Here is a 25,957-nt window from a genome sequence, read left to right as displayed (position 1 = left end):
TCCTAGGCAATTCATCTGAACAGTATTTCACAAGTATTTCTAACAGTCATATTGCACCATGAGATCTGTGTGCATCAGGAAGCGGAATGTAGCAAGTGTGTTTTTTTTTTATTTAATTAATTAATTAATTTATGGCTGCGTTGGGTCTTTGTTACTGCTCAAGGGCTTTCTCTAGTTGCGGGCAGCGGGGGTTACTCTTCATTGCGGTGCGTGGCTTCTCGTTGCGGTGGCTTCTCTTGTTGCGGAGCACGGGCTCTAGGCACGTGGGCTTCAGTAGGAACATGGGCTCAGTAGTGGTGGCTCGCGGGCTCTAGAGCATAGGCTCAGCAGCTGTGACACATAGACTTAGTTGCTCTGCGGCCTGTGGGATCTACCCAGACCAGGGCTTGAACCCAAGTCCCCTGCATTGTAAGGCGGATTCTTCACCACCGAGCAACCAGGGAAGCCCTACGTGGAACCTTTTATCTCATATACATTTTCAATTCACTTAGACACGCCAGCAAACTGCTGGCAAAAACAGCTTTTTATTGAAACCATTCTCGACTCGTTAGGAGGAAACATCTTAGTTTCCGATATAACTGGCCCAAGCAACGGTAAGCTTTTGCCTTAAAACTGTAGCAAACAGTAAATTAAAACAAGCAGTTTCAAGCTGCAGGGACCAACCTACCCCTCGCCGCCTCCTGCCCCGCCTGCCGGCGCTCCCTGGACTGACAGGGGCTCCCTCCTCGCCCCGCCCCTCGCCGCTAGCGCTCCGCCCAAGCCCCGCCCCCAGAAGCCCTGCTTCTAACTCCGAGCGCGCGCCGTTAATAACGGAAGCGGAAGCGGACAGCGCGGAGAGAAGGTCACCCTGCTGAGAGTAAGTTTTCTTTTCTAGTGTGAATCTGTGCCGCGCGGCCCCCCTTTCTCCATCCTCAGAGTGTGGGGGTCACCAAGGACCGTAAACCCCAGCACCCGGCCCTACGCTCCCAGTAAATCCAGACGTCGCCGTTACAGGTCGGGCATGTTTTCCTTTGGGTTTGAATTCGCTCTGAGGCGGGTCCCGGTGCCCTTGACTTTTCTGCCTTCGGTCCAGGTAGACACCTCCATTCGCGACATTTTCCTGCTTAAAACGCTTTAGTAGCTCCGCCCCCCCCCCCCCCCCCATGTAACGTCCCCTTCCGCGAGGTGCACTCGCGCCCCCCAGCCTCGCCCTCTCGGCCCCTGGAGGGCAGCGCCGGCCGCCCCGCTCCCGGACAGGCCGCGTCCTCTCCCCGGTCCTGGGGTTCTGCAGAGCCCGCCCCTCTCCTGAGACCCCCTCCCTCCCTCCCAGCCCGTCTGTCCTCGCGTCTTCTCAGGCCGGTCCTTCGGCTCCCCCGGCCTCCCCTTCGTAGTCAGCCCTTCCCCTCGCCCGGCGTAGGGGGCGGGGAGTGACCTGGACCAGGCGTGTGACACCCAGTGTTGTTCCGTCTGAAATTCCACCCCGCTGGAGAATGGTCTCTTCCGGTACGCGGCATGTTATTCCGTCTCCGTCTCTGTAAATATGTGGGCGAGGGGGACCAGGAGAAGCAGAGACAGAGCGACTGAGAGAGAAATAGGAAAGCTGACAGGGTGGAAAGAATGAGGGAGAACGGATGGAGACGCAGAGGATGGCTGAGGAGCTTACAAAGAGACAGTGAAATGAAAGCGACTAAGTAAGCCTTGAAAATAGCAGGTGAATAAAATCGAGAAGTAAATGAAAAAGCCGGATCTCCAGGGATTGGAGAGCAACATAGGGACAGCTGCCCTGGATCAGTGGTAGTAGGGAGAGCGGCAGTGGTGAGGCACTGCACAGAAAGTCTGGGACACGATAAAAGGTGGAACCGTGGCCTTCAGAGCGTCCTGGTCCTGGGAGAGAAACAGAGGACAACTTGTGGCTAGCAGAGCAGAGGAAGAGAGAGAGCAGGAAGCAAGCACAGCCACCTGGGGTGCCCGAGAGTGGGGAGGAAGGGAGAGTAACAGGAACAGAAGGGGTGTAACGGGCCGGGCAGAGAGGGAGTAGAGTTGGGGGAAGAAAGAGGCAGAAATGTATGGATAGGCCAGCAGGAGCACCAGGAGAGTAGATAAGATCAAAAAGAAGGAGACAGAAACAGGGAAAGAAATAGACAGGGGCTTCCCTGGTGGTGCAGTGGTTGAGAATCTGCCTGCCAATGCAGGGGACACGGGTTCGAGCCCTGGTCTGGGAAGATCCCACATGCCGCGGAGCAAGTAGGCCCGTGAGCCACAACTACTGAGCCTGCGCGTCTGCAGCCTGTGCTCCGCAACAAAAGAGGCCACGATAGTGAGAGGCCCGCGCACCTCAATGAAGAGTGGCCCCCGCTTGCCGCAACTAGAGAAAGCCCTCGCACAGAAACGAAGACCCAACACAGCCAAAAATAAAAATAAATAAATAAATAAAATTTTTAAAAAAAGAAATAGACAATAAAATGGAAACACATAGTAGTGCAGGTAGGGGGCAAACTGGGTCCAGGTTGGGGGTCAGTTGACTGGATTTGGACGATTAAGTTATGGTATACTGATTTCTGGCTTTAGACGCTAATACATTGAAATTTTGCTTGCTTAAATTATACAGGTGAGGATTTGTATTGCAAAACTGTAAGGTTTGTGCATTTTGTAATTGTTTGTATGACAAGAAAACTTCCCTTTGCAATCCCTCTTCAGCCAAGGGGCAGTGAGTTGACTCAGACAGTTGTGGGTCACCCTCTTCCATTTCCTGGCGTGGGGTAGAGGACAGGGGAGAGACGAGTGGGGCAGGAAACGACTGACTCTCACTACATGGTGCTTCTTTAAAGAAATATTAAAAATTTTGTTTAATGGACTTACTTTTTTCTCTCTGGTTTCTTTACATTTATGTCTTTTTTTTTTTAACTTTGCATATATCTTAGTGCATTAGATATCTAATTTCCTGCAAATAATTATTAACTTGTGAAATAAGTTTGGTGGCCTTATGTATTCTACTCATGTGATTCTTTTCTAAATATGATAAATCCTCAATTTTTTAAAAACATTGACAGCAGGATCTTTAGATTTAAAAAATTCACAAATTATTTTTTTTTTTTGATTCAGATATAATTGACACCTGAGTTCTTCCCCTGCTTTATCTTTATATACTGGTAAAGTTCTTTGGTAACTAGTAAATAATTTTAGACTCTTTTGATGAGTACTTGGTAGATATGTCAGTGATCTTTTATATTAACAGTCAAAACCTAGTTTAACCAGTTAGTCTAATATTTTTTTCCCCTTTTATTCCTCTATTCATGATGAAGAAGTTTGCTCAGATCTTGTTTCTAAGCTGAACGCTTGCAATATTTTATGCACCAGCAACTATGCTTTTTCAATTTTTATTTTTAAATGATTTTACTGTGATTTTTCTGGAAAAGAAGAATTACCTGTTTGGTGTCAGTGTGATCAGACCTGGAAAGAGAAGTTTCCTTTGATCAGGCACCTGAAAGATGGTGTTTTAAATGGGACAGGCGATAAGGACAGACTCTGCCCACCGACCCCTCAGGATCTCATTTCAGAATTCAGTTACCCCTGATTCTGTTCACTCAACCAGGACTTTCTCAGAAAAGTCTCCCTTCTGGGCCTCAGGGCGCCCACTTGTAACATGGAGATGAGAGACTAGACCAGAAACTCTCAGTCAGAGTAACACTGACCCTGAAGTGATTGGCCAAATTGGGTGTGTGTCTGTGTGTGTCTTCTTTTTGGAGAGAGTGTCTAGTTTTATTTAGAATTGTATATGGGTCCGTGTCTTCCCACAGGGTCGGAGTAGAAGTGACCGTAGTCAGAAATATTTCTCTGCATTAAATAAATCTGAGGAGAGTTTATGCCAGTTCTGGCACTCAGACCTGCACTGGCTCTTATTTGCCCTCAGGACAAATCCCAGCTCCTCACTGTGGCTCCTCAGCCCTGTGTCCTCCTCAGGGCCCTGCCGGTGTCTCCAGCCTCATCCTGGGAGCTGACCCTTTCTCATGGTTCACTCTGCCCCGGGCACATTCACCTTTTGTCTGTTTCCCAAACACCAAAACGATTTCTGTCTGACATCATAGTTCCTGTTCTTACCTTTTGCCTTGAAGTCGCCGTGGCTCAGGCCCTTTGTCTCCCTTCAGCTCTAGGCTCAGAGAGGGCTCCCCATCTCCTCCTGACTATCTGTGTCACATTTTATTGCCTCTGCGTCAATCACCTTCAACAGAAATGGCCCTCCCCGTTGATTATTTGCAGTCTTCCTCCTTTTGCGTTCATTGAAGGAGGCACAGTGTTCCTCTTCTTCCCTGGATGGCGGCAGCACTCCCTCTGGGGGTGTGTTTAGTGGCTGGGGCTGTGGGTTGGGCTGAATAGTCCTCAGGGGAGACCAGGGGAACAGGGTAGGTGATGAGGATGGTTCCTACGTTTGTTCTGGACATTTCAACTCTAATTGATTATTACCCCATGTGGCTGCTTAATTACTCAAAATAAGAGCAGAAAGACGCAGGGAGCGCTAACAAAGCCCTACAGAACTGACGTCCTCATGTAGCGTGCTGAGGTGTCCCCACGTTCAGTGTGCCGTGTCACTGCTCTGCTGTAGCCCCCAGGTGTTCCAGGCTGTGCCCATACAGGGGCCAGTTGCCTCCTTGGTCAGGTGCCTTGACTCCCAGCAGTTCAACTGCTCAGAGTCAGGGATAGTGATTTCACTGTGGTAACTGGGGGCCAAGGTCCAGAACCTAAGGGGGAATGAAGGAGACTTCCCTCAAAGAGTTAGGGTATCCTTTAATTACCTGTGAGCTGGGAGAACAGGAGAGAAGAAACTTGGGGACCATCTGTCTTGGAGACAAGAAATCTGGGGACCGCCTGTCTTTGAGTCTCCCTCAGTGAATTCAAATGTCCTTTGTAACTGGACTCCGTAACATTCTTACTTTCTCGTAAGTTTTCCCAGGAGGGCCAACTTTGTTGACCTGCATATTGAATGCCCAGTGTCCTTTCAGTGGCAGCTTGTGTGTATTCCTGTTGCGATGGCTTTCCTGAGAGGTACTGTTGTCCTTTAGCCCTGTTTGCCCATGAGTGCAAGGAGGAGAGGCAGAACAGTGGGAAAATTGGAGGAGAGCCTGCAGGAGGGATATGGCAGCAAGTGTGGGCTTCAAGATGAGCCCAGTGAATGGTGTATGCATTTGTCCCTTTTGGGCTCAAGGGGTGTGTGGAGCTCCTGGCAAGTAATGTCTCAGTTCTGGCTGGAGCACCTGGAATTAGGTTTATGGGTAGTTGTGGGGTGCATTGCATGGTTTGAGGTGCCCTAGTGTCTTAGCTCAGGTTCCCTGGGACCTAGCTGCTGAGACTGAGGTTTCCATTCATTGGTTTAATCTGGTATTTCATGGCCATACGTGAGGAGGAATGAAGGCAGTGGTTTTAGGCACAGAAAATCATTTTCCTCCGATGTTAGAAGTATGGCCTGAGCTGAGCCCACAGGGATTCTTGGGTGCAGGAGGGGGGGTGCCTTGTCCTCAGGCGATGGAGCTAGAGGGTGCCCTACAGCGTCCACTCCGCAAGTGACTTGTGTTGGGTATTCTGGGAGGTAAGAATCATTGTGCAGGGACACTGCTTTGGGAAAGATCTCTGGTGTTCTCCTTACTTGCTGCAAGTAATAAATCCTTCCTGCTCCAGAAAAAAAAAAAAGAGAGGGAGAAAGAGAGAAATCATTGTGCAGTTTTTAGACTAATATGGAGGTCATTTTGTTGTTTACCTTTGCTACTTTTTAGTATTTTGTGTCACAGATAAAGAAATTTTCAGTTGCACTGTGAAACATACAAAAGGGGAATTGGAGTGTTGCCTTGGGGGATGTTTGGGTCTCACTGGGGGATGTGCATAGTTGGAAACATCTTTCTTTTATATGTAGTTTTTGAAGATGACAATGTTTGGGCTGTGGTTACTGTGAATGAAAATATGGTATTTTACATCTACCGGTTCCTTGGGTGTCTTATATGTATTTTTCCCTCTGGCATGATTTATTAGAGTTTGACATGTTTTCTGGTATTTTCTAGCACGATGAGTTGATCATTATGGGTTTTATCGAGACTGTGTTGGACCCCATGAAAGTTTGTAAGTTCATTTGAGTCCAGAAGGGAAATTATGAGTAGTAAGCTTCAAATGGCAGAAGGTTTTCATTAGGGAGATTTTGCTAGGTATGTTTCTGTGGACAGAACCTGAGAGGGGCCATTAAGTTCTTTAATGTAGGGAGAGATTGTTCCAAGAATCAGAGGGCCAGCAGCACCACAGTGATCAGTAGTACAGAGGCACATTCTTGGGAAGGTGTAGCCGTTACTTTCTTGCTGCCAGGCCAGTGCTGGTTCCTCTACGGTCCTCTCCCTACCTGTCTCAAAGCGCGCACACACACACACACACACACACACACACACACACACACACACACAGAATAGGGAACGCTTGTGCTTCATTGGTAGGAATGTAAATGGTATGGCTATTACGGAAAACAATTTAGAGATTCCTCTGTCTAGATATCCAAAGGAAATGAAATCATTATATTTAGGTAAATATTTGCAACATGTTCATCTAATGTTCATCGTGCTGACTATCGTTAATCATACTGTGTTTCTCTATACCTGGTATTTGCTGAGAGAATAACACTTGACAGTTCTTAGCACACAGAAATAAAATGGTCGTTGTGAGTTGATGGACATGTAAAGCACTCTATTGTGAATATTACACAGTGTATACATCTGTCTAATAATCACACTGGACGCCTCATATGTACACCATTGTTATACATCTGTTATGCCTCAGTAAACCTGGAAAATGAAAAGCAAGTGGGAGGGTGTGCTGGGCTTGCCTCCTCTTAGTGCCGCTCAACTCAGGCCTTTCCTCAGATCGATGAAGAATTTTGTATATACATGTTTTGTACCCTCTGACCAGGGATTCTTCTTCATACTGTCAGTGTGGGGGTCCAACCTTAACAATAGTTAAGGTTCCCGAGAATATTCCAATCTGGATCCCTCACTGAGCATCGTGACTCTGGGTCCCCCCATTCCTGAGGGCTGAGGTCTGGGGTGAGGCTGAGGGGCTCTGCTCTGCGTGGGGGTGGATCAGGGCTGGTCTGTGACCTGCAGGGGGTCGTCGGGTCCAGCTGAGGTGCCCACTGCTGCTGTGTACGTGGGGGCCTCACCAGGAGGGGAGCCTGATCTGAAGGAAAGTGTGGGGAAACTCACTGGTTGGTCTCTGTGTGGGAGTTTACTGTCCTGAGCCCCTCCTGGGACAGTGGGCAGCAGGGGACTGTCTGTTCCACATGCTGAGGGCTTCCCTGTGTGTGTGGCTGTGACTCAGGAAGGGGGTGTGTTGATTCTAAGCATTAAACAGCCTGTTTTCAACTCTCAGGATAGACCTCTAAAGACTCTTGTCTGAGAAAGAAGCCCGGAAGAGGAGGGAGAGGAAAGAACAGGAGTCAGAAATGGCTCTTTCTCAGGTAAAGTCATATTGTCAGTTGATGTTTCTGTCTGTCCTTCCTGAAATGCACTTCTTTGGACTCGCTGATCTTGTCTGACTCTGAAGTATCCTGCCTGACACCTGTACCGTCACACTCACCCGGGTCCTTGCCTCAGGGCCTGTCATCTCCACTTAGATCCCATCTCCCCATGACCCAGTGACCTGGAACTTGTGAAGAGGCTCCGCTGGGTGTAGTCCTGGGCTGGGCTTCACACCCATGGACTGGAGACGTGGTGTCAGTGCTACTGGGCAGCAGGGATTGCTTAGGGCCCCATCAGGATGCACTGTCTGCTGTCTGTCAAGCAGGATAAAGAAGCTGGACATTAATGTGCACAGTATCTGGTAAAATCTGGAAAACAGACCAATAAGAGGTAATTTGTTCTGTCTTTTTAACTTTTTTTTTTGTTTTTTTGCCGCGCCCCACAAAGGCTTGTGGGAACTTGGTTCCCCGACCAGGGATTGAACCCCGGCCCACTGCAGTGAACGCGCCAAGCGCTAACCATTGGATCACCAGGGAATGTTTTATTCCATTCTTGAGTTTGAACTATGAAATCAACCTAAATCTCTGACAGTGGGAAATTCTTTAAATCACTTTCATCACCTGCATTCCTCAGAGGTTGTCTTTTCACTCTGTGGCTTGTATCCTGTGATACAGAAGTTTTTACCTTTGATGCAAGTAAGGTTCCATCTTCAGTCTTTTGCTGGTATGTATATAGTTGCTCAGCATCATTTGTTATTGAGACTGTCCTTTCTCCTTTGTGTAGTCTTTGCACCCTTGTCTGTACATTTTGTATATATTCACTGGATTATTTCTGGTATTCTAATCTCTTCCACTGGGTTATGTATCTGTGCTTATACCAGTACCACATCATCTTGATTACTTTGTAGTATGTTTTGAAATCTGAAAATGATGTCCATCTTCTTTTTCAAGAGTATTTTGGCTGTTTGGGGTCCCTTGAGATTCCCTATGAATTTTAGTATGATTTTTTTTTCTTTTAACTGCAAAAATTGCCTTTGAAATTTTGACAGGGATTCCATTGAATCTGTAGAACACTTTCAGTAATAAAGTCATTTTAAGAATATTAATTCTTCCAATTCGTGAATCAGGGTGTCTTTTTATTTATTTGTATATCCTTGGATTTCTTTTAGCAACATTTAGCAGTTTTCAGTGTGCAAGTCTTTCACCTCCTTGGGTAATTTTTTCCTAGTCTGTCTCTTGATGCTATAGTAAATAGTATTGTTTTCTAACTTTCTTTTGAATTTGTTCATTGTGTATAGAAAGGCAACTGAGTTTTGTGTGCTGATTTTTTTTTTCCTTTCTCTTTTTTTGGCCATGCCTTGCGGTTTGTGGGATCTTAGTTCCCCCACCAGGTTTTGAACGCAGGGCCATGGCAGTGAAAGTACAGAGTCTTAACCACTGGACTGCTGCGGAATTCCCTGCTGCAATTTTTCCAAAGTTGTTTTTTCTTTGTTTTGTTTTGTTTTGTTTTTTTGGCTGTGTCAGGTGTTGTGGCACTTGGGATCTTCATTGAGGCGTGCGGCATCTTTCGTTGTGGCGTGCAGGGTCTTTCGTTGAGGCACATGCTCTTCGTTGTGGTGCATGGGCTTCTCTCTCTAGTTGTGGCGTGCAGGGTTTTTTTTTTCTCTCTCTCTAGTTGTGGCACACGGGTTCCAGAGTGCGTGGGCTCTGTAGTTTGCGGCACACGGGCTCTTTTGTTGAGGCGCGCAGGCTTAGTTGCCCTGTGGCATATGGGATCTTAGTTCCCTGACCAGGGATTGAACCCAAGTCCCCTGCCTTGGAAGGTGGATTCTTTACCACTGGACCAACCAGGAAGTCCTTGAAGTTGTTTTTTGAAGTGGTAGTTTTCTCATGGAGCCTTTTTGGTTTGCACATGTAAAACCTTGTCACCTAGAGAAAAAGGTAATTTTACTTCTTTTTCAATTTGTATAACTTTGATTTCTTTTTCTTGTCTAATGGCTCTGGCTAGGACTCTCAGTACATTCTTGAACAGCAGTACAGGGTTTGCATCTTTCCCCTTTTTTGTTGTAAGCATTTAGCATTGCAGACTTCCCTTTTACTATGGTTTTGACTGCCTGTTATAAATTTTGGTATATTGTGTTTTTATTTTCTTTCAGATATTTTTACAATTTCCTTGTGATTTCTTCTTTGACCCATTGCTTCTTTTTTTAAAAAATAAATTTATTTATTTTACTTTTGGCTGTGTTGGGTCTTCATTGCTGCATGTGGGCTTTCTCTAGTTGTGGTGAGCAGGGGCTACTCTTCGTTGCAGTGGGAGGGCTTCTCATTGCGGTGACTTCTCTTGTTGTGGAGCACGGGCTCTAGGCACGTGGGCTTCAGTAGTTGTGGCGCTGGGGCTCTGTAGTTGTGGTGCACAGGCTTAGTTGCTCCGTGGCATGTGGGATCTTCCCGGACCAGGGCTCGAACCTGTGTCCCCTGTATTGGCAGGCGGATTCTTAACCACCGAGCCACCAGGGAAGCCCGGGCCATCGCTTCTTTAAGAATCAGCTGTTTAATTTGTACATTTTGGGGGTTTTCCTGTTTTCCCTCTGTTCATTATTTCAAGTTTCATTTCATTGTGGTTAGAGAAGATACTTTTTAGATCTCAGTCTCCTTAAATGTGTTAAGATTTGTTTTGTGGCCTAAGATGTTTTGTGGTCTGTCATGGAGAATGTTTCATGTTTGCTTGAGAAGGATGTTTTTTGGTGTTGGGTGGAGTGTTCTGTACATGTCTTTTAGGTACAATTGTTATTTAGTGTAGTTCAAGTTCTCTTTCCTTATAAGTTGTTTCCATGTGTAGATAAAACTAGAGTATTGAAGTCTCATACTGACATTTTGCTGTTGTCTATCTCTGTTGTTTGCTTCATATTTGGTCAAGCTCTAATGTTAGATGTATATATATTTATAATTGTTATATCTTCCTGGTGAATTGACTGTTTTATTATATAATATCCTTTGTCTCTTGTGTCAGTTTTTGTCTTTATTTTTTCTGATGTAATATAGTCACCCCTGCTGTCTTTAGGTTGGACTGTCTTTTCACATCCTTTCTCTGTTCTTAGATTTCTATGTCCTTAGATTTGTGAATGTTTGCAGTTCCAGCTCTCTGACACACTCTCTGTGTGTCTCTTGCCCTCTGTTTTCCTCCTGTTACTTCCTCTAGTGGTCCCTGCTCAGGCACCCTGTGCAGTGGTGAAAGGCAGGCGCCCTGGCCAGCCCCCTTCACTCCACTGTAACTCCAGAGGGAATGCGTCAAGTTTCCTTCTAATCATGACGTTTGGTGAAATATTCTTCCTTAATTACAATATGCTTTTTTCCATATTCTTTTTAGTCATGGTATTTAATCCTCCAAGTAGTTTTTAACTTTACTATTGTGATAATTTTTTTCTTAATCTCTTAAATTAGTGTATAATGGTAATAACTTTTCTAATTTTGAGTCAGTGTTTTATGTGTGGAATACAGAAATAAACTCTGCTTTGCATTTGTTAATACCTACCTATGTCAATTTTGTGGTTTAAATTGTATTTATGTATGGGTATTCAACAGACATTGCAGTTAAAGGATCCTATTTTTTTCATGTTAGTACCATTTAGTACAGTTGATACTTTTTCATTGTTCCAAAGTTGCTGAAATTCACATAAATAAAAATGATGATGAAAAAAATCATGCAATAATATATCCAGAGACAACTTCTCTCGTTTCAGTTATTTGTGCATTTACATGTGTGTCCATGAGATCATGGATGTGCAAGTCCATGGTTTTGATAAAAGACATCATAATTTTATAACTATGTACTGCATTGCAGTTGAAATTACATCAAAAATATATTACATGGCCTTGAATTTTTCCTACACTATCCTGTTAATGGTTCAAATACTAGTAAGATTACTAACATGGGGCTTCCCTGGTGGCGCAGTGGTTGAGAATCTGCCTGCTAATGCAGGGGACACGGGTTCGAGCCCTGGTCTGGGAAGATCCCACATGCCGCGGAGCAACTAGGCCCGTGAGCCACAACTACTGAGCCTGCGCGTCTGGAGTCTGTGCTCTGCAACAAGACAGGCCGCGATAGTGAGTGGCCCGTGCACTGCAATGAAGAGTGGCCCCCGCTTGCCACAACTAGAGAAAGCCCTCGCACAGAAACGAAGACCCAACACAGCCAAAAATAAATTAATTAATTAAAGAAAAAAAAAGATTATTAACATGTTGTGTGTGTGTGTGCGCGCGCGCGCATGCGCCTACATCTGTAATGACCTTTTACTGCCTTTCATGTTGTTCAACTTCTTTCAAGTTTTCTGGGAGAATTCTCTGGCAATGTGCTTCCAATGCTCTTCTGTTACTTCAGTTTTTGCTTCTTTATCTTCAGTTCAAGACCGCATCCACCTTAATTCAGCTGCTTGCTGTATCATTTCTTAGCTTGAACTAAGTTGAGTTTCATCCAAATGTCTCTGACAGTTTTCTCCTCTGTAGGATGGGAACAGATCTTTCTCTACTGAGCTACAATGTTGACTAAAAAGTTCATATCTGTAAAGCATTTAGAGTAATGCTTAGCATTTAGAGTAATGCTTAGCATCTGTGAAGTATTCAAACACCTTTAGTCATTGCTGTTATTATCGTCATTGTAATTTAAGATTTTGATTTTTTTTTTAAAGCACTGTGGACTTTGTCATCTCTAAAGCCACCACTCATAGTGTAGTTCATCTAGATTTTGAACAGCACTCGGTGTGTAAGACATAATCTAACACTTCTGGATAGAGAACTCACTGTTGAATTTTATTTATATGTATTTCATGTATTGTCCAGAAAAATGAAAAATACACATTGATTACAGGTTATCATAATCTCTATGAAAAAGCATAAGAAATTAAAATTAGAGACCCATAATTTCCCCAGATATCTTTATATGGATCTGTCAGAATACATACTTCAACTTGATCTTTTCACCTCTTCTCATTTTGTGTGAAAATAAGAATTCTCCTCATGGCCCCTTGGTGAAATGTGTTTTCATTTCAGGCACAGTTGACCTTCAAGGATGTGGCCATCACATTCTCTCAGGAGGAGTGGGAATGCCTGGACCCTGGTCAGAGGGCCTTGTACAGGGACGTGATGTTGGAGACCTACAGGAACCTGGTCTCCCTGGGTGAGGATAACTTCCCTCCAGAAATTGGGATCTGCTCTTAAGTATCTTTGCATTTTCCATTGTGTGCCTCCTGGGAGCCCCTGTTTTGCTTGACTGATCTGAAATCCTTGTTGATTCAGAAATGGAAAGCTTCAGGATGCAGCATCAGGAGTTTAAATCTACCTTTTCCTGTGATGACCTGCCCATTTCATGATACATCAGGAGTTGTTCCAGAGCTTACATATATATAAAGCTCAATGGGGAACTTTTAATATACCCATTTTCCTGTTTCCTACCCCTGTGCATTTGATTTAGAAGTTTTAGGAAAAGAGCTACGTTTCTGCACATTATACTGTTCCCTGTGTATTCAGGAGGTAAAGAGCAGGTCAGTTTTTCGAAATATTTTTCTGTTTCCATCTGTAGTCACCTCAATTCTCAGCTGAGCAAGAGACCAGGATTCTGGAAAAGCCACAGCAAATCATGTTTCCTTCCTCTTATGTGGAGGAATTTCTGTTTCTTATCTGAATATTTTACCCACTTTGTAACAAGAGAGAGAGCCCTGGGCTGTGAAGAGTGATCTGAATACCTCTGGGGATGTATCAAAGTGTGAACACAGGTCAGATCTCAGAAGGGCTGAGGGGAAGCCTCGTTATTAATAGTGTTTGGAGACCTTCCCCTCATCAGAGAGTTCTGTGGGAATACAAAAATTTACTTGTTATTTGAACTCTCAGAGGAAATTTTTCTTCTCCGTAACTTTTCCCTCTTTCCTTCCGCATGTGAAATGTGTTCTTTCACCCTCCAGTGGTGCTGCAGCTCCTACAGAGACAGAGGCAAGGTCTTTATCACGATCTATAACACTCTGCCATCTGGCTTCTGTGAGCTCCTGTTGCTTGACTTAGCAGAGCATGAGGTGGACTTTTTCAAAGGGGCCTCTTGCCCCCTCATCTCTCCTTCTCGCCTTCATTCCATTGGATGCTCAGTTCTCAGTCCACATAGGTAAGAGCTGATGCCTTCAGGCTCCAATCCTGGAACTTTCCCGGTTCCATCCCCATTGGATGTTTTTAGGAGACCTCATCAGAAGATGGGAGACACTGGCTGCTCTTTGATTCCATGTGGCACCTCATAACCTGCATGGAGCTGTCTCAAGCCCCGTCTGCCTGTTTAGATCCCTCCTGCATTTCTTCTGTTCTGCTTTGGCCACATTCTTCAGGCTTGTGTGTAACAGGGAGGTGCATTCTATCTTCTGTAATTATTACTTAGGAAAACTAAGGACAGTGGACAGAGAGATCACCTCTTTGATCCCCAGTCTTACTGAGGAGCATATATGTGTCTTTCAGGCTCTTAGTTTGGCATCTGTGGCTAGAGCACATGGTTCCATCTGAAGGTTCTATGATGTCTGATGCACATATCTCATATTTTTTTCACTCCTGTACTGCTCTACCTAGTCTGGGAATGTATTCTCTTCCTGATTTCATACTCTCCTAAGTTTGTGTGATTTTGCCTCTGAAACTTGTTTATGAAATACATAGAACTAGACTCTGAAATTTTATCCAGAATCTTTGGTGTGATAATCCACCCTTCGTTAATCAACAACTTCTGGTGGACTTTCTATAGAGTGGGTTTACTGGGTGACAGATAATTTTGAATGAGAATAGTATCCCTCATATATTGTAATATTTTCCTGCTATATAGAAAATCACCACTTAAAGCTATAGTGAAGTGGTCTGCATATTCTATGATATGAAATAGAAAGTATCACCAGAGACTGGCTGATAAATCTTTCCAGGTTTTTTTCTGGTTTTGAGCAATGTCACAAAAGCCTGTCTCAAGGGCACTGTGATAGTGGTGTTCACATGTACTATGACCATCCCCTTTCACCCTCAGTAAATGGTGAAGAGGAATTTCTCCTCAGTATAACATTGCCCAAGTTCACATCCTCCTATTTGTGAGGCTGTTGTGTAAACTGTTGTTGACACCATTTTGGGGTCACCTGTGTGCTATTGTTCTTTCTACATCAACAGCTAATTTTGAAACATCTAAATCAGAGAACTTATGAAGTGGAGTGATACCTTCAATCTGAACCATAATTCGTTTTGTTTTGTTTAATGGACTGCCCTTCCCCCATTGAGTGGTCCTGATATTCCTGTGGAACATCATTTGACCACATACATAAGAGTTTATTTCTCATGTCTCTGTTGTATGCCACTGGTCTCTCTCTGTCTTTATGCTGGTACCATACTGCTTTGGTTAGTTTAGGTTTCTAAGAATTTTGAAATAATTGTGAAACCTCCAACTTCATTCCTTTCAACCTTGGTTTTGCTATTGAGTGTCTTTTGAGATTGCATTTGAATCTTAGGATGGATTTATCTGTTTCTTCGCGACACACTATTGGGATTTTATTAGGGATTGCATTGAATCTGTTGATCACTTAGGGTAGTATTTACATACTGACAATATTTACTTCTAATCCATGAACTGGGGATATCTTTGCATTAATTTGTGTCTTTTCAAATATTTTTCAGCTGTGCTTTTAGTTTATAGTGCATATATCTTTCCCTTCTGTAAAGTTTTGCCAAGTACTTTATTTTTTTGATGGTGTTGTAAATGGAATTGTTTTCTGAATTTCCTTCTTGATTTTTTTATTGTCAGTGTATAGAAACAGTATTGATTTTTGTTTGTCAATTTTATATATTGTCATCTTTCTGAGTTCATTATTTCTATCAATTTTTTTTTAAGAATCTTCACAGATTTTTATTTATTTATTTTTATTTTTTATTTTTTTGCCGCGTTGCACGGCTTGTGGGATCTTAGTTCCCATACCAGGGATCGAACCCAGGCCCCCAGCAGAGGAAGCATGGAGTCCTAACCACTGGACCACCAGGGAACTCCCCAGGGTTTTCTACTTATTAGATCATTTCATTTGTCAAAAGAGATAGTTTTGCTTCTTTTTGCTATTGGAATTGTTGTTTTTATGTCTTTTTCTGCTACCTGCGTGTACTTGCTAGGAATTCCAGTAATTTTTTTTTAGAAATACTGAGTGCAAGTGTCCTTGTCTTTTTCTTGATCTTAGAGGAAAAGCTTTAAGTCATTCCCCATTGAGTATGATGTTAGCTGTGGGCTTTTAATACATGTCCTTTACTATGTTGAGGTCATCTTTTCCTATTTCTAGTTTACTGAGTGTTTTTGTCATGTTTTTAGCGTTTCCCCGTGAGGACACCTCTGGTAATTGGGAGGCTCCTTCCAGCTCAATCTCAATGCAATGTAAGAAGGAGGTGGGGAGTCGCAGGCCAGGAAATTGTCATGAACTTTCCTGCATTTTTCGGTTTAGTGTTTTCAGGATAGGCAATTGCCTGGGTGCTGCCACTTTTTTTACTGGTTTGTAGAGTTTTCCCAAATTCTTTTTTGTTTATTGTTTTTAACTTGGCTTCCTCATGGCTCTAATGAGTACCTGTGGTTTACTGTTCTGCTGACATCACTCCTCACGGTTTTGTTTTTCTTTGCAGAGTTTGTGTTAAGAAATTTAATGATACGATTTTCAGTATTTAGAGAGGCCAGCTAAAAGAACACTGTCATGTTTAATAACAAGGAGTGTTAACATAAACATTTTATATACCAAATTATGTTATGTAATCGATATTTTAGTTAGTAACATTTGTTTCTTTCTTTGCTTACTTAACTATTGTGATCCTATCCTGAAATTGCTCAGGCTTTCTCAAACACTTCCTGCTATCTTTGTTTCCCCATACAAACCCTGCTCACCCAGCCAGGAGATCTTCATTCTGAAATCATGATCTCCCTACTTTACAGTAGTGTTGATCTGATTACTTTGTTCTGCATGTGTGTGTACAGAATAGACTGATCCGTCTCCTTCTGGTGGTCTTCTCCTGGTTTTTCCTTCTGCTTTCTGCTAAGAACATTATTGCACCATCTCCTTGAATATTATACATGTTTTTATTGAATATGTGCATGGAAATACAGCTATTGGAATTTGATACCTTGCATAGCAAATAGTGTAATAGATTTAAAGTTAATTTCTTTCTACAGTGTTTAAATCTCTTTCAGTTCTTCCCATACTCATAGTATAATTCCCATGGTTAAAAAACTCTGTGCTCCACTCAGGCCCTTTCTCAGTCCTGACCTTTCCTCACATGGTACCTTGATGTGGATGGAAAGATTGTTATTTCCTAGCACATTTAAGTTATTCTCCTGAACTTCCCAATTTCTACAGCACTCCTTCACCCATCCCTCCACCTTCCACATCACTCACACTGTAAAAATAATGCCTCTTTATATATTGAACAACTGTCTCATGACACAACCTAAATCATTTTGTGTGTAGCTGTGATGGCTCAGAAACCTTTTCCAGGAGGGGTGGCTGAATAACCTTAGCAGTTATCCAGCTCACTTCCTGCATCTCCCTTGAAGTTTTCTTTCTCAACTCCTGACATTTGTTGTAGTATTTTGTAATCTATACTGCTTGGGTGGGCGGTCATGTTTAAGGATATGTTGTCTCAGTCTATTGGTCAAGGTTCACATCATGGTTCTCACTACTTTCTGCGTCAGTTGGGGTCATGTACATAAACCTGTGATTCCACTTTCCTTACTTAAAAAATTCTGATAATTTTCCTCAAGCCTTTCAAAAGAAACTAGTAATGTTAGACGGCTTGAAATAGTGGGGGGATTTGGAGGGGGGGGTTTTGTTTGTTTGTTTTTTTGGCCACACCACGCTGCTTGCGGGATCTTACTTTCTCAACCAGGAGTGGAACCTGGGCCCGTGGCAGTGAAAGTGCTGAATTCTAACCACTGGACTGCCAGGGAATTCCCAGAAATAGTGCATTTTTTATATTAATGAATCAAAAGTGGCTTTTATATAAAAAAGATATATTAATATACTGGCATGTTTATTATGATGTCCCTTTTTTTGCCTTATATATTGTATGCCTTTCTTTTGCAATTTGTTGCATGAACCTAGTTAAATAAATTCACAAATTGCTCTCTCTTCATTACATATATTTTGGAGCCAATGAACTGGATATTTTAGGGCACTGAACAGGTAGGGAGTTGTTCTATTTAATGGCTGTTAATATAACTGGAGAATATTTCATTTATTGATATTTAATTGTCATATACAGAAGGTGGTCTTTCAGAATGTTTTATGCTTCTTCCTGGGTACATAGCTTTACAACACATTTTTAGAAGAACATTTTGTTTTTTAAAATACTGTTTTATCATATTCACCATTTTCTCTAAGCTATATTTGTTTCCCAATTGGAAACCGCCACTCCTTGAGATTATTCATTGAATAAGTTAGTTTTGGATTATTTACTGTTACAGTTATTTACTGTCTGTTTTTTTACCATTCATTTCTATTTAACAAGTATGCACAATATATGTATAGTATAATATTCTTTTCTCCTCAGTTACGAGGCACCAGTATGTTTACTGCTAATTGGTATGTGCTTTGGTGTCATGGTTGAAAAATACACTTTCTTTGATAGCTAACAGAAGTTTTTCCAATGTGAGTGTTTTTATCATAGGTTGTTTGAAAATTGGGTGCTCTAAATTTAAGTGGAATTACCTCGGATCACTTTATCTTTAGTAAAGAATCATTCCTTTTGTGTTTGTAAACGTTTTAATATCATGGTTGGGAATTTTCATAACTCTGTTTTGTGTAAGTACTAATTTTGGTGTAATATGTATTTAACATGAACTATTTACTTATGAATTGGGATGAATAGGATACTTATGGTTCTTTATGTCTTGTAGATATCTCTCACGTACATGTGATCAAGAAATTACAACTAAATGCAAACACTGATAGAGCAGAAGTATTCCAAACACTGATATTGGGAAGACATGAAAGGAATAAAATCAAGCATTTTTACCTCAGGGAAATCCAGGAAAATATACATGACTTTGAGTCTCAGCCAAGAGATGAGGAAAGAAATTATAAAGGAATGCCTATAAAACGTAACAAAAAGCTGACTGATAAGAGAGATCGGCATGGTAGAAGCACTGCAGGAATCAAGCCTATGGAAAACAGGCTGGCATTAAGCTTTCAGGATGAACTGCATATTTTCAAAAGTGAAGAGAAAATTGATGAATTTAATCAAGCTGACAAGAGTATCAGCATTAGTGCCTCATTTTCACCACTTCAAGGAACTTCTACTGTCCAAACCACCATTTCTAATTCGTATGAGAATGATTTTATGCATCCTTCAATACGGACACAAGACCAGAGTGCATGCATGGAAAGCCCTTACAAATGTAATCAGTGTGGCAAAACCTTTCATCGGGGCTTAAATCTCACTCAGCATCAGTTGATCCATACAAAAGAGAAAATATTTAATTGTGATGTATGTTGCAAAGGCTTTAGTCGAAATTCAGACCTTGCAATTCATCGAACAATTCATACTGAAGAGAAATCTTACAAATATAACGAGTGTGGCAAAACCCTTAATCATGGCTTGCACCTCACTGGACATCAGATAGTCCATACAAAAGAGAACTTATATAAATGTGATGTATGTGAAAAAGTGTTTAGTCAAAGTTCATACCTTGCAGTTCATCAGAGAATTCATACTGGAGAGAAACCATACAAATGTAATGAATGTGGCAAGGTCTTTAGTCAGAATTCATACCTTGCAAAACATCGCAGAATTCATACTGGAGAGAAACCTTACAAATGTAATGAGTGCGGCAAGGCTTTTAGTCAAAAAGGAAACCTTGCAAGTCATCAGAGAATTCATACTGGAGAGAAACCTTACAAATGTAATGAGTGTGGTAAGGTATTTAGTATTAGATCAACCCTTGTCAGTCATCAGATAATTCATACTGGAGAGAAACACTACAAATGTAATGAGTGTGGCAAAACCTTTTATTTTGGCTCACACCTCATACAACATCAAATCATCCATTCAGGAGATAAGCCATATAAATGTGATGTATGTGGCAAAGTCTTCGGTCAAAATTCGTACCTTGCAGTTCATCGGAGAATTCATACTGGGGAGAAACCTTACCAATGTAAAGACTGTGGCAAAATCTTTAATCACAGCTCAAACCTCAGGAGACATCAGATAATCCATACAGGACAGAAATTATGTAAATGTGATATATGTGGCAGAGTCTTTAGTTATAATTCATACCTTGCAATTCACCGGAGAGTTCATACTGGAGAGAAACCTTACAAATGTAGTGAGTGTGGCAAGGTCTTCAATCGGAATTCAAATCTCGTAATTCATCAGAGAATTCATACTGGAGAGAAACCTTACAAGTGTAATGAGTGTGGCAGCTGCTTTAGTCGAAAAGCATACCTTGCAAAGCATCAGAGTGTTCATACAAAAGCGAAACCTTACAAAAGTAAAGACTGTTGAAAAACCTTTACTTAGATCTCAACTCTCACTACATATCAGGTAATAAATACAAAGGGGGAATCATAGTAACGTGATATATGTGGGAAGGTCTTCACTCAAAATTGACACTTTGGGCTTCCCTGGTGGCACAGTGGTTGAGAATCTGCCTGCCAATGCAGGAGACACGGGTTTGATCCCTGGTCTGGGAAGATCCCACATGCTGCGGAGCAACTAAGCCCGTGCGCCACGACTACTGAGCCTGTGCTCTAGAGCCCGCGAGCCACACCTACTGAGCCCGCATGCCACAACTACTGAAGTCTGTGCGCCTAGAGCCCATGCTCTGCAACAAGAGAAGCCACCGCAATGAGAAGCCTGCGCACCACAACGAAGAGTAGCCCCCTCAATGAAGACCCAATGCAGCCTTAAATAAATAAATAAATAAATAAATAAATAAATAAAATTTTGAAAAATCCTTAAAAAAAAAACAAAACAAAATTGACACTTTAAATTCATGGGAGATTCATAGTGGAGAGAAACTATGCACATGTCATGAGTGTGGCAAAGCCTCACCATCACATAATCTATACTGGATAGAAACTCTAGAAATGTATTGAATTTCTCAAAGTCTTCAGTCAAAATTCATACCTTAAGGTGCACTGAAGTTTCATATTGGAAAGCTGCCTGACAAATATGATGAGTGTGAAAAATCCGTCAGTGTACTTAGAAGCTTATCTTACTGTCAGGTAATCCACATTGATGACGAACTTCAAGCAAGGGTTTTAGCAGCTGTCCACGTCTTAGGCTTCACTGAAAATATCATTCTGGAGAGAAACCGGGTAGGTGTGTTTAGTATGACCAGTCCTTAGACAAGGAAGTCATTCACCAAAGAATTCATTCTGGAGATTACCTCACAAATGCTATGAATGGGCAAAACCTTTACTCAGGGCTCACATCCCGCCAATCATCAGATAATCCATACTGGGGAGAACATTACAGATGTACCAAATGTGGCAAAGTTTCAAGTTAGTGTTCACTTGTCACTAGATATTGGAATATTTATCCTGGAGAGAAACCACTCAAATATTATGTGTGTGGTAAGGATTTTACACAAAGATCACAAGATGGGAAGGTACTGGAACTATCCCTTACTAATGCAACTAGTGTGGCAAAATCTTTACCTTGAGTTCAAATATTAGGCAACAGTGGAGAGTCCACTGAAGAGAAACACTACAAATGTATGAGCAGAGGCTTTATCCTGGCTGCACAATTCACCAGACTTCTCAATATATATCTTTGAGAGGAACCACACGAACTAATATGTGTGCTAAGGCCTGTACCTAAAGATGAAATTTCTGAAACATAGAGGATTTAGTTTGGAGAGCAACGTTTCAAATGTAATGAATGTTGTAAAAGTTTTCATCAGGTATCTACACCTTTAGTGTAATGATAAAATTCATACAGGTCGGAAACTATAGAGATTTACTGAACGTGGAAAGAATTTGATGAAACGATGCGTCCTGAGGTTTCACCACAGAACTCATATGAGGGATAATCCTTACAAATGTAATGAATTAGGTAAATTTTTTGTGCCATTCTTAAATCAGCCTACATATCAGAGAATCTATACTAGGCATAAGTACTTCTCCAGGATTAATGTGAGATTGTTATGTACCTTAGAATCATTACAAGTCACAGTATGTTAAAAATTATGAAATGGTATGTATATGACAGGAAGAATAACGTGTAAATGGCCAATTATCTTCACTGTAAATATTCTGTTAATTGAATTTTATTGAAAAAGCCACATTACTATTTATGCCTTTCAACCTGAAGTTTGAAGTCTGTTGATCTTATGCCTTCATTACAGGCCTTTGATGATTGTCTCTGGGAAGGAATCAGTAACATAAGGGGGCCAACTTCGTTAGGTGTGGTTCATTCACATCCATGTTCCCTGGAAAAACAAGGCCCCTGAATTACCAAATTCCATAGTTGTGAATCAGCAATAGGGAGGAGCAGAGAATAACATAAAACTGCCTTGACTCATCATGCTTGTTATGTTCAGGGTGCATGGATAGGTCACTGTGGTTACAGGACAGAATGCTCTACCAGCTGACCATCAGCAGAGCAGTAGGGACCTAAAGGGACTGGACTTGCCATGAGAGGAGAGTGACAGGTTGCTAGGGACTGATTATGTGGTAGGAACGATGTGTCGGAAAAGTTGGTCACCTCTTCCACTGCATGTGAATAGGTGGTGTTTGCATCTATGTTTAATGAGAAATTAGACTCATTCTTGGGAATTGAAGGGAGAGCAGTAAACGTTAGAGGAAATTTTAATTACTGGGTGAGGCTTGGTGGAGGATAAGCTTACGGTTTGAATGTCCAGTTTCTCTCAAAGGAAGGAGCCCTTAGGCTTTTTTATCAGTCTGTCCAGATAGGCTGAATAAGAAGAGGTTTTCCTGAGGATTAAGAGGTGTCAATAGTCAAACATCAAAAAATGGAGTCAGGGGAATTCCCTGGCAGTCCGGTGGTTAGAACTCCGAGCTCTCACTGCCGTGGGCCTGGGTTCAATCCCTGGTCGGAGAACTAAGATCCCACAAGCCGCATGGTGCAGCCAAAAAAAAAAGAAAAAAAGAAAAGAAAAGAAAAAATGGAGTCAGACTCTTTAATAAAACACTGAGGCAGAGCCCCCTCGCCTACCCACTTGTATCCCTCACAAGTGTCCTATATTAATAAGTCTACTTCTTGCCTGTCACTTTACCTCTCGCTGAATTCCTTCTGCGCTGAGACACAAAAGAACCTGAGGCTCAGGAAGTCTGGAGACCAGATACTGAAACCCCCACCAGGTGGGAGAAATGAACCGTGTGCTACCCACAAGCATGTACACCCCAGACTGGTGGGAAGGAGAAGGTTGAGGATGTTGACTCCCGCTTACCTCCCCACCAACCAATCAAAAGAATGTCCACGAGCTGATCACGCCCTCTCTGAACCATTACTATAAAACTCACTACCCCCTCCAGGTTGGGACACACAGTTTTGAGGGCATTAGCCTGCTGTGGCCCCTTTGCCTGGCAGAGCAATAAAGCTGTTCTTCTCTACTTCACCCAAAAAGAAAAGAAAACAAAACAAACACTGAATGCTTACTCTTGAAATTCCTGAGTTCTTGACTTGGCAAACCACACTTTTCTTCATGCTAATACTTTCTTACATTTCTTTTCCTGCAGCACACATACATTCCATTGTTCAATATGGTTCTTGAAAATGCTTGTAAAATACTATTTGGATAACTTGTCAGAGATATTTTTACCTTAGTTTAATAAAATTAATGTTTGGAAATGTTTATTAGATAATGTAACTAAGCAATTTACTCAGAGCAATTTTCTAAATGCTATTAAAATTTGAGTTTCAAATTAGGCTAGTACACAATGTGTTACATTGTTTTCTACTGTAATAAAAAATGTTTTGAATTGTTTCCTTAGCGATAATTTTTTCTGTCACATATATTTCTCCTGTTTTATAGCATGGGATATGTAAATTAGTGGGTTGTTTTGGGACTTCTGTGACATGATAATGCCCATAAGGCAATGACAGGTACAAAGTAGGTGCATTATAAATATGAAGAAAAACTGGTACTTTAGGGCTTTAGTTCAGTGAAAAAACTGGAGTGGCAAAATGGTGACATGAAATCTCTCTTGTGGGAGTTGGCTATGGTAAGGTGCTTGAAAATCAAGTGTGTGGAGTTGAACAAACATGCAGTGAAGTGAAAGAAATTACAAGGATGAATGAGATAGACTGCAGAATTCCAATTATAGTTTGTGACAAGGAGAGAATCTCCATTCCCAAGTGTCTGGAAGCTGTGCCGCCCTTTCCTATTGATATGTTCACATTCAGAACCAGAAGATCTTGCAGAGAAAATAACATTTGTGCTACTTTTGGTATGTCAACTGACACCCAGTATCCTCCACATAGAATTTGTTCCCAACCAAGAATAATGTATTTTTCTCTGATAAGTGATCTTGATTATTATTATTATTTATTTATTTATTTATTTATTTAGGCTGTACCATGTGGCTTGCAGGATATTAGTTCCCCAACCAGGGATTGAACCTGGGCCCCGGCAGCAAAAGTGACGAGTCCTAACCACTGGACCACCAAGGAATTCCCTGACTTATATTATCTTTAATATGAATTCTTTCTATGATTCATTTCTGTTTGTAATATTTTATGATGAATTTTGCAATCTTCATGTGGGATTGAATTGGTCATTTTGTTTACTTTCTCTTTTTTTTCTATTAACTTTGTCTAGTTTTTTATCCTAGTAATACTGGCCTTATAAATTGAGTTGACAAGTACTCCCTCCTTTTCTTGTCTTAAAAAGAAATTTTATAGCCTGCTGTATAGCACAGGGAACTCTACTCTATACTCTGATGGCCTATATGGGAAAAGACTCTGAAAAAACAAAAAAAAGAGTGGATATATGTATAACTGATTCACTTTGCTGTACACCTGAAACAACATTGTAAATCAACTATACTCCAATAAAAGTTTAAAAATTAAAAAAGAAATCGTATGGAATTACTGGTAGTTCTTTATAAATTTGATAGAATTGTTGAATGCCATCGTTGTGACTTTGTTAAATTACCTTTTGTAAAGTTGAGCCCCTGAGTGTTGAAAGTTAGGCAACAACTCCACGAAAGACTGCAAGAGAAAGTGAAATGGAGACGTTTATTACTCACAGATTCTGGAGGAGCTACAAGGTATAGCTGGAGGGAACATGTAAGAAGTCCAGGTAGGGTCTAGACAGAGAGCATGGGGCCAGACCTGGGGCGTAAACCTTCTTTAGGGTCCATGGATAGGCTGTTTAAATGGAATTGGTGAATTCAAACCAGAAAGAATAGGAATTACTAAGCTTCAGTGGGGGAAGGGGAGCCAGATTTAAAGAAGAACCAGGGGAAGGCCGTGGGTGATGGGGAAGTGTGGTTGTCACGAGGGCAGTCCAAGGAGTCATATCCCTGTGACTCTGGGCTGTTAACCTAGGATGTGCTGTCAAAGGAAAGGCTGGTGTCAGTTCACGGCCCCAGCAGGCCACTAGACTACACCAAATAGATACTGAAACAGCCATATTATGGAGTAGTTTATCTAGGATCTCACAGTCACCATCTCAGCTTGCAGATTTCTTTCTTGGCTAGTGGGGATTTTGAAATTTAAAATTTACTTTGTAATTCAAGGTAGTTATTCAAATAATCTGTTTCACATTGGTGATTTGTTTTAGGTTACTCGTTTCATGGAATCAGTCCATTTCATCTTAGTTTTTAAGTATTATTTTGTAGAGTTTTTGTAATAGTTCATTTCTATCCTTTTCTTGTCTGCCTGTTCTGTAGTGATATTCCCTATTTTATCTAATAATCAGTAGTTTTATTTAGTGTGAACAAAGGAGGGAAAAATCATTTCTGAGAAAAGCTGCAGTTATCATATATACTAATATTATTTACAATCATTTATCACCCTTCTGTGAGATCATACATGTCTGCCCTTTGATATCAGTCTTGGCCACTTGACTTAGGCAACCCTTCCTTTCACTTGAGAAGATTGCACTTCCTTGCCCATTTTATGCAAGCTTGGCTTTTTGAGTTCCTGGGCCAATTTGGTGTGAGTAGAAAGGCACGTTTCAAGTTTAAATGGAAGCTTTCAAATCTTTTGTTTGTTTCGTATAACCCTGTCTTCTCTACTGCAAGAAGGGTCTTGGATAGACTGAAATTTTATGCTGAATGACAGAATCAAATTATACAAACAAGCAAGAGGTGAATAATGATACATACGAGGAAGAAATAAATGTTTGTTGTTGTAAGACATTGAAAATTCAGGAATACTTGTTACATAGCAAAACGTGTAAAAACGTGACTGGTTCATTTTCAATGACCTTTTCTTTTTTCATGCCCACCTTAACCTCCCAAAGTCAAGGTTATAGGTGAGAACTCATTGTCTCTCATTCCT

General features: G+C 41.7%; 1 protein-coding gene and 1 non-coding gene across 2 annotated transcripts; one reads left to right on the top strand and one right to left on the bottom strand.

Annotated features, from left to right (window-relative positions):
- The first annotated feature begins 866 nt into the window (after positions 1-866).
- On the top strand, positions 867-24,491 carry LOC132354277 (zinc finger protein 160-like). The gene is made up of 4 exons (XM_059906060.1): positions 867-993; positions 7,375-7,462; positions 12,509-12,635; positions 18,381-24,491. The coding sequence occupies exons 2-4, from the start codon at positions 7,448-7,450 to the stop codon at positions 19,985-19,987; spliced, it is 1,749 nt and encodes a 582-aa protein (XP_059762043.1). The 5' UTR covers positions 867-993; positions 7,375-7,447; the 3' UTR covers positions 19,988-24,491.
- TRNAK-UUU (transfer RNA lysine (anticodon UUU)) lies at positions 24,050-24,121 on the bottom strand. The gene has a single exon. It is a non-coding gene; the product is annotated as a tRNA-Lys (tRNA).
- Positions 24,492-25,957: the final 1,466 nt, after the last annotated feature.

Source organism: Balaenoptera ricei, chromosome 19 (assembly GCF_028023285.1).
Source record: "Balaenoptera ricei isolate mBalRic1 chromosome 19, mBalRic1.hap2, whole genome shotgun sequence".
Classification (NCBI taxonomy): Eukaryota; Metazoa; Chordata; class Mammalia; order Artiodactyla; family Balaenopteridae; genus Balaenoptera; species Balaenoptera ricei.
Note: the sequence above shows the minus strand (reverse complement) of the source record. Positions and strands in the feature narration are given on the sequence as shown.

What these genes read in the sequence shown, in the direction of transcription:
- LOC132354277 (XM_059906060.1), top strand. An exon ending in CAGGAACCTGGTCTCCCTGG is followed by an intron (nt 12,636 to 18,380) that starts GTGAGGATAACT and finishes TATGTCTTGTAG; the next exon opens with ATATCTCTCACGTACATGTG.